The sequence below is a fragment of the Ornithodoros turicata genome, chromosome 6, assembly GCF_037126465.1.
Source record: "Ornithodoros turicata isolate Travis chromosome 6, ASM3712646v1, whole genome shotgun sequence".
Classification (NCBI taxonomy): domain Eukaryota; kingdom Metazoa; phylum Arthropoda; class Arachnida; order Ixodida; family Argasidae; genus Ornithodoros; species Ornithodoros turicata.
Window position 1 is genome coordinate 49735014 of NC_088206.1, and position 15637 is coordinate 49750650.

At 45.1% G+C, this 15637-nt stretch overlaps 1 protein-coding gene across 5 annotated transcripts in view; it reads left to right on the forward strand.

The window, feature by feature from the left end:
* Positions 1–15637, forward strand: part of LOC135396642 (uncharacterized) — a 502925-nt gene that overhangs the window by 463200 nt on the left and 24088 nt on the right. For all 5 annotated transcript variants that reach the window (XM_064627722.1, XM_064627723.1, XM_064627724.1 and 2 more), the window contains 2 exons: positions 14642–14839; positions 15361–15510. In XM_064627722.1, the coding sequence (XP_064483792.1) occupies positions 14642–14839; positions 15361–15510 (348 nt within the window). The remainder of the gene's footprint in view (positions 1–14641; positions 14840–15360; positions 15511–15637) is intronic.

A 15637-nucleotide genomic window follows, 5' to 3' on the forward strand; every position in this document is an offset into this window, starting at 1 on the left:
GCGAACGTACCAAGTGGCCAATAATTTTCGTGCTTGTCTTTGAACGAGAGACAGACAACGTTCTTCAACTGAAGGTGACAGTGGTTACTAAAATTGTTGAGCGTAGCCGGTCAAAGCGTAAGGGGCAGAGAGAAAACCCCATAGGAGACTTGGAAGGGGACGTTCGGTGAGTAATTGTTCTTAGGGGACGTTACTCCTCGTGCCAGAGTACTTTGGTTACTTCTTTTTGACTCCCGGACACGGCTAAAAGCGATTGATTAACTTTATTGCACTCAGAAGTCACTCGCATGCACTAGTCGGACATTGCAGAAAGATGATCTAAAGTGATGCTGATATACCAGCAGCATAGAGCACAATTCTCCTGGCGATGAAACTCCCCACTCATCGTCATTCAAATAAAGTTGTTGTTGTTCTCCTACTTCCGCTTTGATTATGAAGAGTAGTAGCTCCAAATTAAAATTATAGGAGTCGTAGCTACCTCCTTTTTGCACCCGCGAAATATATTTACTTTGAAGCAAATGCGTCTTCCAAAGTGATCGAAACAGCGTGAGGGGATACTTATTGGAAGCAGATTCCCAAATAACGTATTTAAAACAGAGGTAGGCTTCTCATACTTCAGAAGGTATTGAAATGACAAAAGCTACAAAGCACGAAGCTTTGCAAAACAATTTTGTGAACGACGAGCTTGTGGAGCAGACTCTACGCTTCATCAAGGTGCAGCTCCTGATGAAGTGCACGCTCTCCACAAAACCTCGCCATTCATTAAAATTGTTGATTGATTGATTGATTGAAAGAAAGAAAAAAATGGATTAAAATTGTTCCGAAGTGCTTCATTATTTGTAGTTTTTGCCGTTTCAATTCTCCTATACCTCCACCAGCTGTACTTCCACGCTTGCGGGTCCGAGTTGAATATAGTACATAGGCGTGGCATTCACGATGTTGATGGCCTATACACCCTAAAATACGTAGTGTTCATGGCCTGGTACTTTACAGAACACTGTTACTCGACGCCTCAATACACCGTTTTCCCGTGGACGCTGCCATATTGAAAACGCAGCGCCGTCTAGCCGGGGGAGCACGTTGAAGACTGTTTACCGCCCAATAGCCAGAGAGAAGGAAAGCACACGGGCCGTATGCTTCGTCTCTGGTATCGCTTCCCTCCTTGCTGGCTTATGCAGGCTGCAAAAGCGCTGGATGTGAGGCTGGCTGGAAAACGGTGTTGAGTCAAAGATGCAAAAGCAAGAACAAAGTTTATTTCATTAGGATTTTAAATGTACCTTAAATTTGTTAACATCGAGCTTGAGGGACACCGACGCAGCACGGAACTCGTAGTGCTGTTTGCCTTGCGTCTTGCTGGAGTTCGAAAGTTTACTTTAGTCCTACTAATCCCTCGTAAATAATTTATATGTTGCATGAGCATTTTCGAGATTCATGCCTTCTCATTAAGTTTATTATGAACAGAAACATTAGAGCCACTACCAGTAATGATTAAGCCTAATTGCTGTCCATGAATACCCATTGCATTACCTTATCTCTTATTTTAGAGAAAGCTGTTTTGTTGATTGCTTTTAGTACGCGATACATTATAAAAAGGTAAAGAGTACAACGGATGCAGGATTAGAGAATTCTGCCCGAGGAAAATGTATGCGGGAGTTAGTAACGTCTCCTACTTTATCTGAGGGTTTCCTTGGTATCGTATTTTTTGTAGATCCACGAATAGGAACACATTTTGATACGAGAATTATGAGGACAAGGGATTATTGAACCGGGAATTAAATAAGAATCTTATCTTGATATTGGTGCAGTTGCAAAAACCACGACCATCTTATCAGGAACTTCAAAAACAATGACAAAAGCTACAAGTGCTGTTGGAGAGTTTTTCTGTTGGTTTTAACGGTGCTTTTATTACCTCAGCGGTTATAATAATAGATGTCCGTAGGACATCGTCTACGTTTGTTCTAGGTGATGGCAAAACACAATACACTTGACAAAACATGAAACATCTATTCCAGCTACGAATATTCACTACCTCTATTTACGTATAATGAGTTCAGCTGCGAACTGAGTCTTGAATCACCTTTGACTGCAGATTACAAAGCTGCAACATATTTTCGAAATTCATTCCGTTTCCAAGAAAAGCCTACGATCCCCCACTTGCTATAAACAAGCGGCACCGCAATATCGCGTTCGCTACTACCCTGTACCACTCATCCCCCCCCCCCCTCCCATCACCTCCACCGAGCTCGCACGTTTCCCCGTTTAGGCTTGCACGTTCCATCCTTACCGGGGGAACTTCCCCACTAGTAACCCCTCCCCATAGCTAAGTTCGCCGCCACATAAAGTCTTCTGATCGCTATGACTTCTTGGAAACTGGATATATTGTGCATGGATGCAGTAAGCATTTCCTGGAACTCGGCAAAGTTACAGCGACTCCCGTGTCCCTCTGGACCTTGATTACGTTATGCCAAGTCTTCCCTCGCAGGGGCGCTGCGAGACGCCGTCTGCTCCGAGACAGATGCATGCCCGCGGACAGATACGGGAATGCCGCAATTTGTATGTAGATACTTTGCTATGTGGAATGCATCACGATAGTTTGTTATTAGCATGCATACCACATTTGTTCCGTACTGGTCGCAAATGCACGCGTTCGTATATGTTGTAGAAGTGTATTATTTGATTACTTTGCTTCAGTGCGTAACACGTTCTGTGACACGTACGCAGTTGCACGCAAACCGTCACAAAAAGGCGTACGCTTAAATTTCAAAAATCGGGAGTGGTAACGGTACACTAAAAACAGAACTTCACAGCATAAGGTGCTCGTAGCCAACCATAATGCCGAATTACATTTTTTCTCTCTCTTTTTTTTTTTCTTTCTTCCTGATTTGTTGAAAACGGGAGATGTACGACTTTTGGGACACATATGCCGTTACGTTAACTGTCACAAAAAGGCGTACGCCCCGTATCTCCTCCAATTAAGAGTGCTAACGGTACCATTCCCCTCAGCGTGTTATGTGGTGAACTTCGGTTTGAAGAGCTTACACAATATCGTGAGACTCATTAAAGAGAGAGTAGAACTCACGACCCACGGCCCGCCGGACAGCTGGTATAGCCTCCTTTGCATGTCAAGACACAAACTGAGATATCGACTTTACTTGGCAGGTAAACCAAATATAGCAATTAGTGCGGAACAGAGCACGAAACAGCGTTCGGCAGGTTGGTAAGACACCTCGTAGCGGCAACCTTCGAACCGCACTCTTGCAAGTGGAATGTACACATGTGTGGAATCGTACGACACCATGCCTTTTCAACACAATTCCCCATTCTTCACACGGCCACTCTTTTTCTCAATATCCGCCTGAACAATTGCGACAGGCACAAGTATCTTCACCTGCGAGAAGATAGCTCCATCAATTCCCGTCGTAGGAAGTCTTTCAAGATGAAGAACTGCCCTTGGTTGAGAGAAAGGGGGGGGGGGGGGGTCGCGGAATTTTAAATTAATTAAATCCAGTTCCACGGATGTAATTAGGCAGTTGTAAATGAGATTTCCCTCTGCGGAATTCCTGGAGGGCTCTCGACCGCGGCAGCCTAAGCCCGGTCAAGGTTCCACGTTGAATGGCTTAAGATGAACGCCTCAGACACGCTTGCTTATTGTGGCGCAAGTGGGGCATGTGGCTCCTAGACAGCCTAGTGGCTCCTACGGATGGATTGGAATGTGTTATGACCGTTTGACTATCTGGCGAACGCGGTGTGTTTGTTAAATATTGCCCCACCGATGTCGTCCTATTGTGTGGAATAGTCTTAACAGATATAGAAGCGTTAACGGAAGGTCGGATGGAGTAGAAACAGGGTTAACGAGAGTTCTTTAATTGGCCAAGTGTGAGGATCATTTTCGACATGCTGTCTTCCTTGCCGAAATGACTGGATCCCTAGATCCAATCGTAGGCCCTATTGCCGTAACACTCATTCACGAACTCGTCTATAAGCCTAATAAATTTTGTTTTTAAAGCTCTTGACCACTTCGCTCGAGAGGAAATTTGATAATGATTCGTTGCCACTTCTTGCCTAGTCATCGTAACAGCGCTCGACTGAGTGATGAGATGGTAAAGACGCGGGTCGCTGCGGCTTGCAAGTTTAAACATGGACGGAGCCGTCGTCGTCGTAATTTATTACTGAATGAAAGGGAAAATATTTGAACCACTCTCGCAGTATCAGCATGCTACTGCGAATGCGTGCTGTGGGATCACCATAATGATTACCTACACTCTAAGAAAAAAAGGTAGAATTTTCTACCCATCTCGGTAGAGCTGTAATGCAACCACATTTCTACTCAAACCAATTTTACCTTTTGGGTATAACCGCAGAGTATAGAAACAAACCACAGAGTAGAAACTGTCGTTCTGCCAGCTTGGGTAGGAAATTCTACCCTTTTTTCTTAGAGCAAATGTGAGAGAGAGGAACAAGGGAAAGGGACGCCGCCGCTTATACCCGCGGAGGGGAAGGCGCGCGTGGATTGGCCCGAAATGGTAGAAGTATTGAACATGAGAGAACTGATGTTCTGACGCTGGAACAACATAGAAGGGACAAATACATACAAAGCCTCAATTTGCCTCAATTTGCCGTTCTACCAGCTTGGGTAGGAAATTCTGCCTTTTTTCTTAGAGTGTATGAACTAAACTCAGTAAAGTCCGGCGATGAAACCATTCGCCATTCGTGATCTCACAAGTTGTTGTCAGTAAAGTCCAAGGTATGCTGCGGAAAATTTACCTTTTGCCAATCCAGCATAAGTTAATGCTATGTAAATCAGAGATGGGGAGTAATGCAATACAAAGTAATGCATTACCGGTAATGCATTACTTTTGAATAATGAGTAATGGTAATGAATTACATTTTGCCAGCAAGTAATGAGTAATGGTAATTCACTATATTTTGACTGAGTAATGCAGGGTTGCATTACTCATTACTTTTGTCGAATGTTCATTGCGCCACGTGAGAATGGGAACATCCAGGTTTTTTTCAACTCGCCTTTAACAATGAGCTTAGGGCAACAAAGAAAGAGAAAGGCCCAGCCTGGGGAATTCTGCAAGAGTTCAACAGTCGGAGGTGTGTGTCACAAATGTCCACATGATGATATCACCGATTTTCTCCTGAACGCATTTGGAGTAAAGGATAATCAACGAAATAGAAACATAGGCCCTATGAGGGTAACAAGTGACAATTGCACTGGTGATTCGCTGTCTTGGTATGGTACCGTGTTAGTTTCTCTTGTGCTGTCAGACGTCGTTTTTCGCCAGGACAGAATTGTAATGCTGGGTATAGCGAAAAGGCATCATGGAGCCGGCGGGTGAAGACTTGTCCCTTTCGTGGGTCGAATTTAGTGCGTATATCAAGCCAGTTAGGTGCGATGGGAGACATTTTACGGTTCGGTGCATATAAGGATCGCAGCCTAGAATCGCTAGATGAGTCCCCGAAAATCAAGAGACTGTTCGTGTAGTACAACACAGAAATTCCGTCAACCGCTTCCGCTGAACGAGTGTTCAGTTCGGCAAAAGATGTCCTGTCTCCGAAGAGAGCAAGGCTAGCGGATGACAACTTTGAGCATCAACCCCTACTATGCTGCAATAAATGTTATCTATAGCTTTTGCCTATCAGCCTCGCTTCTGCGGGGATTTAGTGGCACCGATTTGGGGGATACACGGGTGGCTATTGCCTATAATAAAAAAAAAAGCAATGAAGAAAACTTATGCATAGAATCTTTGAGGCTTATGCCCTAAAACGTAAACGTAATGCCAGAGTAATGCCATTACTTCGTAAAGTAGAGGCGTTACTAATGCAATACTAACATCGAAAAAGTAATGAGTAATGGTAGTGCATCACAAAATAAAAGTAATTTCCCACCTCTGTATATAATATAATAAACTCTTCCACTCACAACTGCGGTATTGTTGTCTTTTCTGGGGCACTGGAACTAAAATCTGCAAAGAACCATTATTAACCAGCATTATAGAAAAACGCTTTGCGAGCGGTAGCAATTAAGTTTGGCATGCAATGCTCACGCTTCCGATCTCTTCCATATGGAGGTTTGTTTTTGTAAACTTTTCTTCGCTATACGAGTATTTCGTTTTGCTTTTCTTTAAATCCGAAATTCATGGAAGCAAAGTAACGCTAAGGAAGACTGCGAGACTGCAACAGAACCATTCCCTTCGTCCCACAAGGCAGATTGAACACTGGGTCGTTCCTAGTTACCGAACAAATTACGAGCTCCAAACATAGCTGGGCGTCCTCACTCATGAGGACCCTCATGAAGACGCCTCACCCTCACCTCACGACGATGAGGTGAGGGTGAGTGAGTCCAGACCACGCTGAATGTTCCTCACGAGGACAGTCGTGAGGCATTGTCCCTCGTGAGGCCCACTGTGAGGGCCCTCATGAGGTCAGTCGTCGTGAGGTTATGAATACGTGAGGGTACAACGTATTCCGTGAGGAGCCTCACGGATGAGGCCATGAGTCCCTTTCTGAGGAACCTCACGGATGAGGCCGTGAGGCCTTTCGTGGGGAACCTCACGGATGGGGCCGTGAGGCCTTTCGTGAGGGAGCTCACGAATGAGGCCGTGAGGGCTTTCAAGAGGGGCCTCACGGATGAGGTGATGGGTCCGGGCTCCTCTTTGATGATGCCAAACGCTAACGTTAAACCTCACTGTGACAGTAACAACTGTTACCAAATTTATCCAAGCACAGCACGAAACCCTATAAACAGTTCAGTGCCGCAGTATCATTAGTACCAACTACCGGCGCAGTAGTTCAACGCCGACGTCTCATCTGAACATGACGGAAAGTTCTTTTGAGGCTCTTGTGCCTCCTAGTGACTTGAAGATACATCAGGCCGTGAGGGTATTCACGAGGCGAGGGCTCGTGAGGATGACGGGTCGTGAGGCCATGAGGGTCCTTATGAGGAGAAGGTACGTGAGGCCATGAGGGCCCCCATGAGGTGAGGGCACGTGAGGATGAGTACTCGTTAGGCCATGTGGGTCCTCATTAGGCGAAAGTACGTGAGGTGCCGTAAGGACATGAGGGCCCTCATGAGGTGAAGGCATGTGAGGATGAGGATGGTGAGGCCTCTCGGGATCCCGATGCCCTGAGGTGAGGTTTGTGAGGGCAAAATTTAAAATGGAATGTGAGGGTGAGGGCGACTGAGGTTTAGTTACTGGTGAAGAAAATTTGGTGAGGGTGAGTGAGGCCAATAAAGTCTGTGCTTCGTGAGGTGAGGATGAGTGAGGCCGCAGGAAAATGAGCACCTATGGCTCCAAATGCTGCAACACACATTAGCGAACCCGGCACTAAAGAAGTTGAAGCTGACTGAGCAACAGCTACGTGTTCTTAAAAAAAAGAAAAAAATAGTTACGTGATATAATCACAAAACACACACACACACACACATAAAAATGAGGATAACAGCTCCTCTCTCTATCAAAATTGCTTCGTCCATGGCCAAATCCAGCCCACCAACGCTCTGCCTTCAAAGCTCTTCTGACCTTTGTGGACACCATAAGGACTTCGATCCTTACTGCTCATCATTGCACTTTCTGCTTCATAAAATGACAATGAAAACTGCCTGTCGTTCATGTTGTCTGATTGTACGGACGATACAACTTGTCAAGCTGTCACACGCAGCTTTTTTCCCAGCTTTTCGTACAAACCCTGCAATGTACAATGTATGTCACAGAGAGAGAAAAATAGTGGTGTCTCTGTGTCCAGAAAATGTTTCCGAAACCATTACACTGAAACTTGCTGGGTTCGAAACCATTTCAGTGCAACCAGCTGCTATTATGAGAAGAAAATGAAAAAGACGACGGTTATGTGCTTCCTACACTCTAAAAACGCAACTTGACCGCATAACACACTCAGAACCAACTGTTGGTTCATTCATAATGATATGTTGAAAAATGAAAGCGTAAGCCTTTGGATATGTGGCGGCCCGTGGACGACGATGAAGACTTGCCTCTGCTGGCGCGCGCCACTGCGCCTGACAGCCAGTTCTACCATCACCGTCCTGGCGTGAGGCCACGACCATCTGCCCGCTGGGACATTCCATCATCGCCGGTCAGGATTACTGTAGAGGAATACCACCTTCTCTACAGATATATGTTAATCGGTACAAAAAGGCATAAACTTTCGAATATTCTGAATGAACCAGCACGTGGTTCTATGTGTGTTGTTCGATAATGTTGCGTTTTTAGAGTGTATTTACAACGTTTCCAAGCAGGTATGCTGCACTTGCTCATTTCAACGCGCCCTTGAATGTGAAGACCGTCTAGTTGCTCCCGCTGATGTGTAAAGGCTTTTTTACGTGATCGGTTTTGTTCGACCGTGTGGGCCCACGTGGCCCTGTTATAGATTGTGCCCACCGATCCTTAGTGTTTCCAACGCGCTCTCACATGTTCATCCTTTCTCCTGCACTGAGAATCTGTTCAACATTCGTTCCCTCCTCCCGAGAAATCTATTTTGCTGTTTTCCAAACTTAGATCCGCGATAACCCGGGTTTCCACTCTCATTTTCCTGAGTACCGTCGGAGCTGCCTCTCAGTGCCAATGCACACAAACAGCCGCGGAGGGCAATAAAAATCATTATTATACTCGTTCAACGCAAAACGATTGGGTCGAAGCACAAAGAAAATGATTCTTTAAACGAAAAAAAAAAAAACAGGTAAAAGACGAAGAAAAGCTGAACTCGCCGGGGATGTCATTTCTCAGTGGGTGACCGCTTAAGCCGCATCTCCTCCCCCATAGTCCGGTTTTCCCGTTATCCCCGATAATCCGTCCATTCCGAAACATCCGCACGAGGTCCCCCCCTCCCCCTCCTCATCGCTCCCCCGCGAAGGAGGAGATGCCCCCGAGTTATATTCCTGCCATCACCCGTTCTGATTTATATCCCATAGCGCTTCTTTCATTTGTTTCTTTCCTTTTTCGAGAAGCGGGAGAAAGTGTCGAAAAGTTGTGCTACTCTGAAGTATGGGGGAGGGGCCAGCCACTTATTGTCACAGCACACAGTTATTGTCATAGTGGCAGAAAATGCAGACGACACCGTCGTCTGCTTTGTATTAGCCTCAGAGAACAAGGAGCAGTCAAAAACAGGGACAACGACACAAGAAGACACACAAACAGAGGCTCCACTATCAACAAGTTTTTACTGAACTACACAAGCACATTTATAACCAATGGTATAGAGGGGAAAAAGGGGGACAAAAACGGAACACACGTGGGGGCCATAAAAACACGAGGAACAACCGGATCTAACTACTCACATCCAGCTTTTAGTCTGCATTCCAAGTAGTCTTGCGTTGATAGTGGAGCCTCTGTTTGTGTGTCTTCTTGTGTCGTTGTCCCTGTTTTTGACTGCTCCTTGTTCTCTGAGTCATGTACCAACAAGCCCATCAAGCTACTCTTTTGTATTAGCCTATTTATTTTCCTTTCTTTGTCTCAGTGAGGCATTCTTGTGCGCTTTGCCTCAGCTGTTTACTGGAACCCTTATGTGCGGACGATCTCGTTTCCGACAGATTGCAGCGTAACTATTCATTCATGTTTGATGCATATAAGTACTTACGTCTGACGTCCTACTTACACACGCACATACATTGGATGATGATGAGGTGGGCGATACACTGCCCTATTGCGCATTGGGAACGGATGAGGGGATGATGATGGGGGGAGCACTTTCAAAGAGCCGTCACCGGACCAGTGGAGCACAAACGGACGTCCTACTTAGGAGCAAAAGGAACGTTCTAAAAGCAGTATTCCCGAACCACTAGGTGTCGTTCGAGGTCGTGGCTGACCTTACACGTCACACTTTCTACTCTTAATTTAATTATACGCTTATATTTTAATTTAATCGTACGATATAGTTTAATTATAGGTCTCCATTATATGCACGACGCATTCGGCTAAGCTTGCTACGTGAACTATGGCGCAGAAACGACCAAAAAACGGAGACAGAGCAGCTCACGTTTCCGAATTATGGCACACTTTCTTCTATTATCCCCCGCGCGTATGACATTAAGTGGCGTGAGACAGATTGGTTTTCCTTCATCTAAATAAACAACGACAACAAAAAGTGTGCCAAAAAAGTTTCTTTTTTCTGGTGCGCGGCAAGTCTTGACTTCTGTCATCGCCGTAAGCCTTTGATTTATACCTTCTCTCTGCATATAGGTTCTGGGAAAGAGGGACGGGCCTTATCGAGCCCCGGCCGCTTTAGCACTGATCCCTATTTCTTCGCTTATTGAGGTTGCGCTTGTCCGATATTAATGTAAGATAGGGAACGTTGCTCCCGTGTTACTGGCGCTCCGATGCGCGTGGTCGCCAGTTAGGGCCAGAGCTGTGTAAGTTAACTTTAACAAATGCAATTATGTTACAGTTATCACATGACTCTGAAAGTAGCTGAGTTACAGGAACAGTTACTGGGGCTAACATGTAGCTATTATTACGACTACGCGTGACATGTAATTCAACTGCAGCTTTCCCCCGTGATGATAGCATCGGTACTTGTCGATCTCTTAGTTCAGAGAGCACCAGCTCCCGTGGCATAGTGGTAAGGGTGGCCGCTTTCCACGCCGGCTGTGCTGTCTGGGGTTTTCCCTGGGTTTTCCGTCAGACTTTTCAGACGAATGTAGGCGCAGTTCCCCTTCAAGTCCCCTCTATCCCCCACTCCTTCCTGCTGTCCTCTCTCCATCTGTCCACATCTGTACACCGCTCATAGCCACAGTTGCTTCGCGGCGCTAACACGGAATTTAAAAAAAAAACTTCAGAGAGCATTGAATAATGTTGTTAAGAGATATGTAAACGCCCACATCACAAGTGCGTGCTCTCTGTTCACGTTCCCAAGCATCCAACTTCTCAACAAGACGGCAAGAAATACATTGCGATTTCACTGTTGTCCTCCAATAGCTTATCCGCCGTTGAACTAGCCTTTGTCCGCCTCTTAGCTATTTAGATCTGACTGATGAAGGTTGCTAACATAATTAATGCGATGGCCAGTCTGGGGTCTCAACACATAACAGGAAAAAAAAAAAAAAACTTCGCAGAGTGGAAAAGGTGAAAAGGCGAGGTTGTGGAAAAAGCCAAATGTAATTGTTGAGTAAGTATGAGTACAAGTAATTAAGTTACACTTGCTAGAGTTGCAGTCGGTTGACCAGACTTTGACTGGTCTCACATCTCCATATTCTTTTTTTTTATTTTTCAGTCAATCAATCAAGTTACAGTTTCCTAATTTTAGAAAATATTTCGTAGCAGTAGTTAATTACTCAAACAGTAATTAACTGCTGTAGCTAATTTCTCGAAGAGTAATTAACTACAGTAACTTAGTTGCTTGTAATTAATTACTTCATGGCCTTTGTTTCTGACAAAAACCACGTAATTACATTTTTCTGCATGCTGGGAAAGCGTTGAAGAGGATCCGTCCCCTCTTCCTCAACGCGCGACCTATTAGAAAAAGTTAGTGTCATTTCAGACTTTCATTCGACTGCGCCCGTATTCTGCTATTTATTAGTACACGAGCTGTTTCACAGACCACAATTATTTTGGTCATTCGAAGGTATCCAACTGAGAAAGGACTGTCTCTATTTTTTATAGCAGTCTCTATTTTTTTTTATAGCATAAACGCAGAGAGCAGGGCTTGCGCACATGCAATACCTGTAAACGCTACGCGAATGCGGCTCATTTGTTCAGTCATGGCACGTATCAAATATGAACAATACCTTCGGCGTTATCTGTATAGTGTTGCCGCCATCCAGCTATAAGTAAAAAAAAAAAAAAATGACGATTCATAATGTAATGCATTGTTTATTACCTGCATCGTGTCGGCGCTGTGACGTTACAAAGAGTATCCTCGTCAGTTTTTTTCTTTCCTTCCTCTTCTTCTTCTTCTTCTTCTTTTTATGCACTCAAATGTGTCAAAAGGAACGCCTGTGGTACAACGCTGGTTAGCCCTATCGTCGGTTTTCTTCTTCGGTTCCACGTTTGAAGTTTGGGTGTTTAATGCAGTGCTATGACAAAATGGTGAAAAAATGGAACCTGAGAAAGGGACAGAGGAGGGACGACAGGACACGTTCTCGATGGCAAAAGGGCAAGGGTGCAGGCCAGCTGGTACATGGTGAGAAAATGGAACCCGAGAAAGGGTTCTATGGTGCTACCCGAGAAAAGGTGTTATGACAGTTGCTCATGATATGTGAAACAGCATTTTCGTGTGCATTGAACTTTGAAAACAAAGTAGAAGTTGTTAACTGTCGGGGGAAATTTCACACGATTTTCTAACAAGAACGGTGTAACTTCATTACTTGCTCGCGAACGTAAAAATGAAAAAAAAAGCGAGTCGTTTCGGCGGTAGAGGCATACGACCCTCGAGTAAATAGGCGATTGTATTTCACCCGTGACACGTTAGTAGGCGTTGTGCAAACAGAAAAAAAAAAAACTTACAGAAAAAAAGATAATGGAAGGATGTCCGGGGTAGAGTCTATTCCTGAGGCCATAGCACGAATAATACGAAACACACTGAGCACTATCCGCCAACACAATCAATTGAAGTTTCAGCGTTTTTAAACTTTAGTGTGGTTCTAATTATTAAAAAATAATAAATGATTCGTGATTTTGCGTCGCGACTGTGATCATGGGCAACACACAGCGGATGAATTTTGCTCACCTGCGAAGATTCTTTGACGTGCCCTGAAACCTTCGCGTTAGGCACCTAGTACGTCACGATGCCACTAAACAACCTGTACCGTGCCACAAAGTTTCTGGCGTTCCCGGCCGGGTTCGAAACCGAAACTTCGGTGTCTCTCAGTAAGCAATACGTGCCACAGTAAGCAGTGGCGTAGCCAGACCTCAAAGGTAGGGGGGGCTCGATACGAAAACTCGCCCCCCCCCCCGCTGATCCTGTGTCGACAACACACACATACTTGTGCACAGTGCAAACTGAGGATTAAAAAAGGGAACGAAAATAGTTGGTTTAGACGTTCACAGTACGATTACATGTATAGGCTGTCATGACCAATGAAGTGGTGTCACAAGATTGGAAGTATTTTGAAAAGCTCATACTTTGAAAACCATTCAAGAGTGCTTCTTAGATAGACGCCATGAACTGCAAGAACTTTCGCGATAGTCACACTGGTCCCCCCCATATATTATGTTCTCGGATTTGCACGATTTGTGTGGGTCGGTCCGTGGCAGGTAGGGGGGGCTCGGGCCCCCCCTAGCCCCCCCGTGGCTACGCCACTGACAGTAAGTTGCACCATTACCGTTCCGAAGATGAGATAATGTCTGCCAGTCAGAAACCGTGAAAGGAATAATTAAAGGAAAATGGATTGCTTTTGCGGTGAAACAAAAGTGAGGTGTGACGCGATATCTTCTCGTGAGGTCTTCACATTGTTTCTTAGGAGACCCAAGCTTCAGCAATGAGAAATCAAAGGTGATAAAAGCCGTTTGATTCCCGAAAGAATTCTCGCTCAAAATACCGATGACGGATGAGCCGCAGCGGAATTGTCTCCTGGCTTCTCCGTCCTCAGGTTCTCCCTGCCTCTTATAAATGAGACCCAGTGGACGTAGCCATCGGAAAATGGCTTTAATATTTGCGCATTCACAAGCAAGAATGCTCCTAAAAACGGGGGTAGGATACCGCAGCTCAAGCGGTGGAACGCCTCGTGACATTTTTCATCACCTATTTGTTGCTGTTGTGGCTACCGAAACGAAGATAAAAGGAAACCGATAAATCCGTCAACTCTCCTATTCCTCAAGTGAGCGTGTCATCTACTTGCTTCTTTTCCCCTTTTGACGTTTTTAGCAATTTCAGGATTATCTTCCATAACAGCCCTACACTCTCCGAAAAAAGGGTGTGAAAAGGTGGTAACTTCCATAGTTACCAGCTAGGTCAACATAGCGTCTGATAAATGGTGTAAAAGGGTGGTAAAAGTAATTATCATATATCCATATTGCTACTAAAAGGCGTACGCCCCCCTCGCTCACCGAATCAGAAGCAGTAACCCTATCATTCGTAGGTAGAACTTTGCAACCTTTTAGGCACAACACATGCGACAGCTATTACCTCCTAAAAGGTGTAACTGCTCCACCTTTTCTTCTAAGAGTGTACCACCAGATCCTACATGTAGCCTACTACATCCTTAAAACATAACTTCACGGCACAACACACTCCTAGTCAACCATCATCCCGAATAACATCGTTCTCTCCCATTGATTTGTTGAACACGGGGGCATACGCCTTTTAGTGGCACTCTAGCTCTTTCAGCAGTACCACCACCCTATAGTGCCCTGATGGCACTTGTGCAGTTACATTAGTTGTCACAAAAGTGAACGCCTCGCGCTTTCCACAAATTAGCAGTGGTAACGGTATGATCCTCCGCAATAGTTGTCTTGAACGTCTTATGGGGCGAAGTTATGTTTAGTTACTAGTATAGTATCCACTAGTATCTACTCACTACTAGTCATACTAGTCTCCACAAAATTATTTGTTTAAATTTACGTTATGGCACGTTGCTTATGCTATTTAGCTCGTAAAGAAACGAATTTAACCGTCGTATTTTCTGTTCCGGCGCTACAGCGAATACAAGCGTAGTAGTCATACGATGATTATACCACCTTTTCAGGCAAGACGTGGACGATGCTCGGTGGAAGCGGCTCGTCGCAAGAGTTGGGCGTCATCCCATGCGCCATCTCTTGGTTATTTAGGCTCATCAACGAGCATAAACAAAAGACAGGAGCCAGGTTTTCTGTGAGGGCTTCTGCAGTGCACATCTCTGGCAGGTCCGAAACGCTCAGAGACCTCCTGGCTGATCACGCTACAGGTAGGACACCTTCCTGACGTATTGAACGTACACGGTGCGGTACCTGTAGAGTAACCTACGCAATCCTGAGCATTATAAATTTGGCATGCGTTGTTCTCAAACTCACCGTGTGTGAATAGACGGTTGGGAAGGTCAAAGTGGGGGTATCGTACCTCCCGGAAAGAATTACTGCGAACGTGACTCAACATCTTATTCTTTGATTGCATGCGGTAAGTACAGTACTATGAATGCCACGTTAAAACTGCCTACGGAAATTTAAGCCCCAATTTCTCACCATCATATTTAAAACACAAGCGTTACCCAGAAGAGAATCGGCAACATTGTGGCATCGCTTCGGAAACAATTTTACGTTCTGTTTTTAAGACATATTAGTAAGGAAATTGAAACTCTCGAAACCTATAGCTGCAATATAAAATAATATTGCAGACCCTAGGATGGAGTCTGCAATATTTCCTTTTTTAGCCTTGGGATTTAAAGTGTCTTATCATACGGTCGCGTACTCATATGTGGACCTTCATCAGGCACCGAAGGCTCATCTCCGGGCGTTTACTTGAGGGACGACCCTGTGTTTGGCACCAAGCTCATGAATTACAGTGAACTTCGAGCGCCCACTGCTGAGCGGGCCGCGTTTCTACTGGACGCTGCCGTCACCGCTGCCTCAGCCAATCACCGTGAGTATCGTCCTCGCAATTATAAGGTCTTACGTGATGTCTTGGCTGGTGCCGCGTTAAAGGACAGCACCTCGCAAGCATCGCACACATGATAAGGATATTATCCCCTACCTTGTACGGTTTTTAG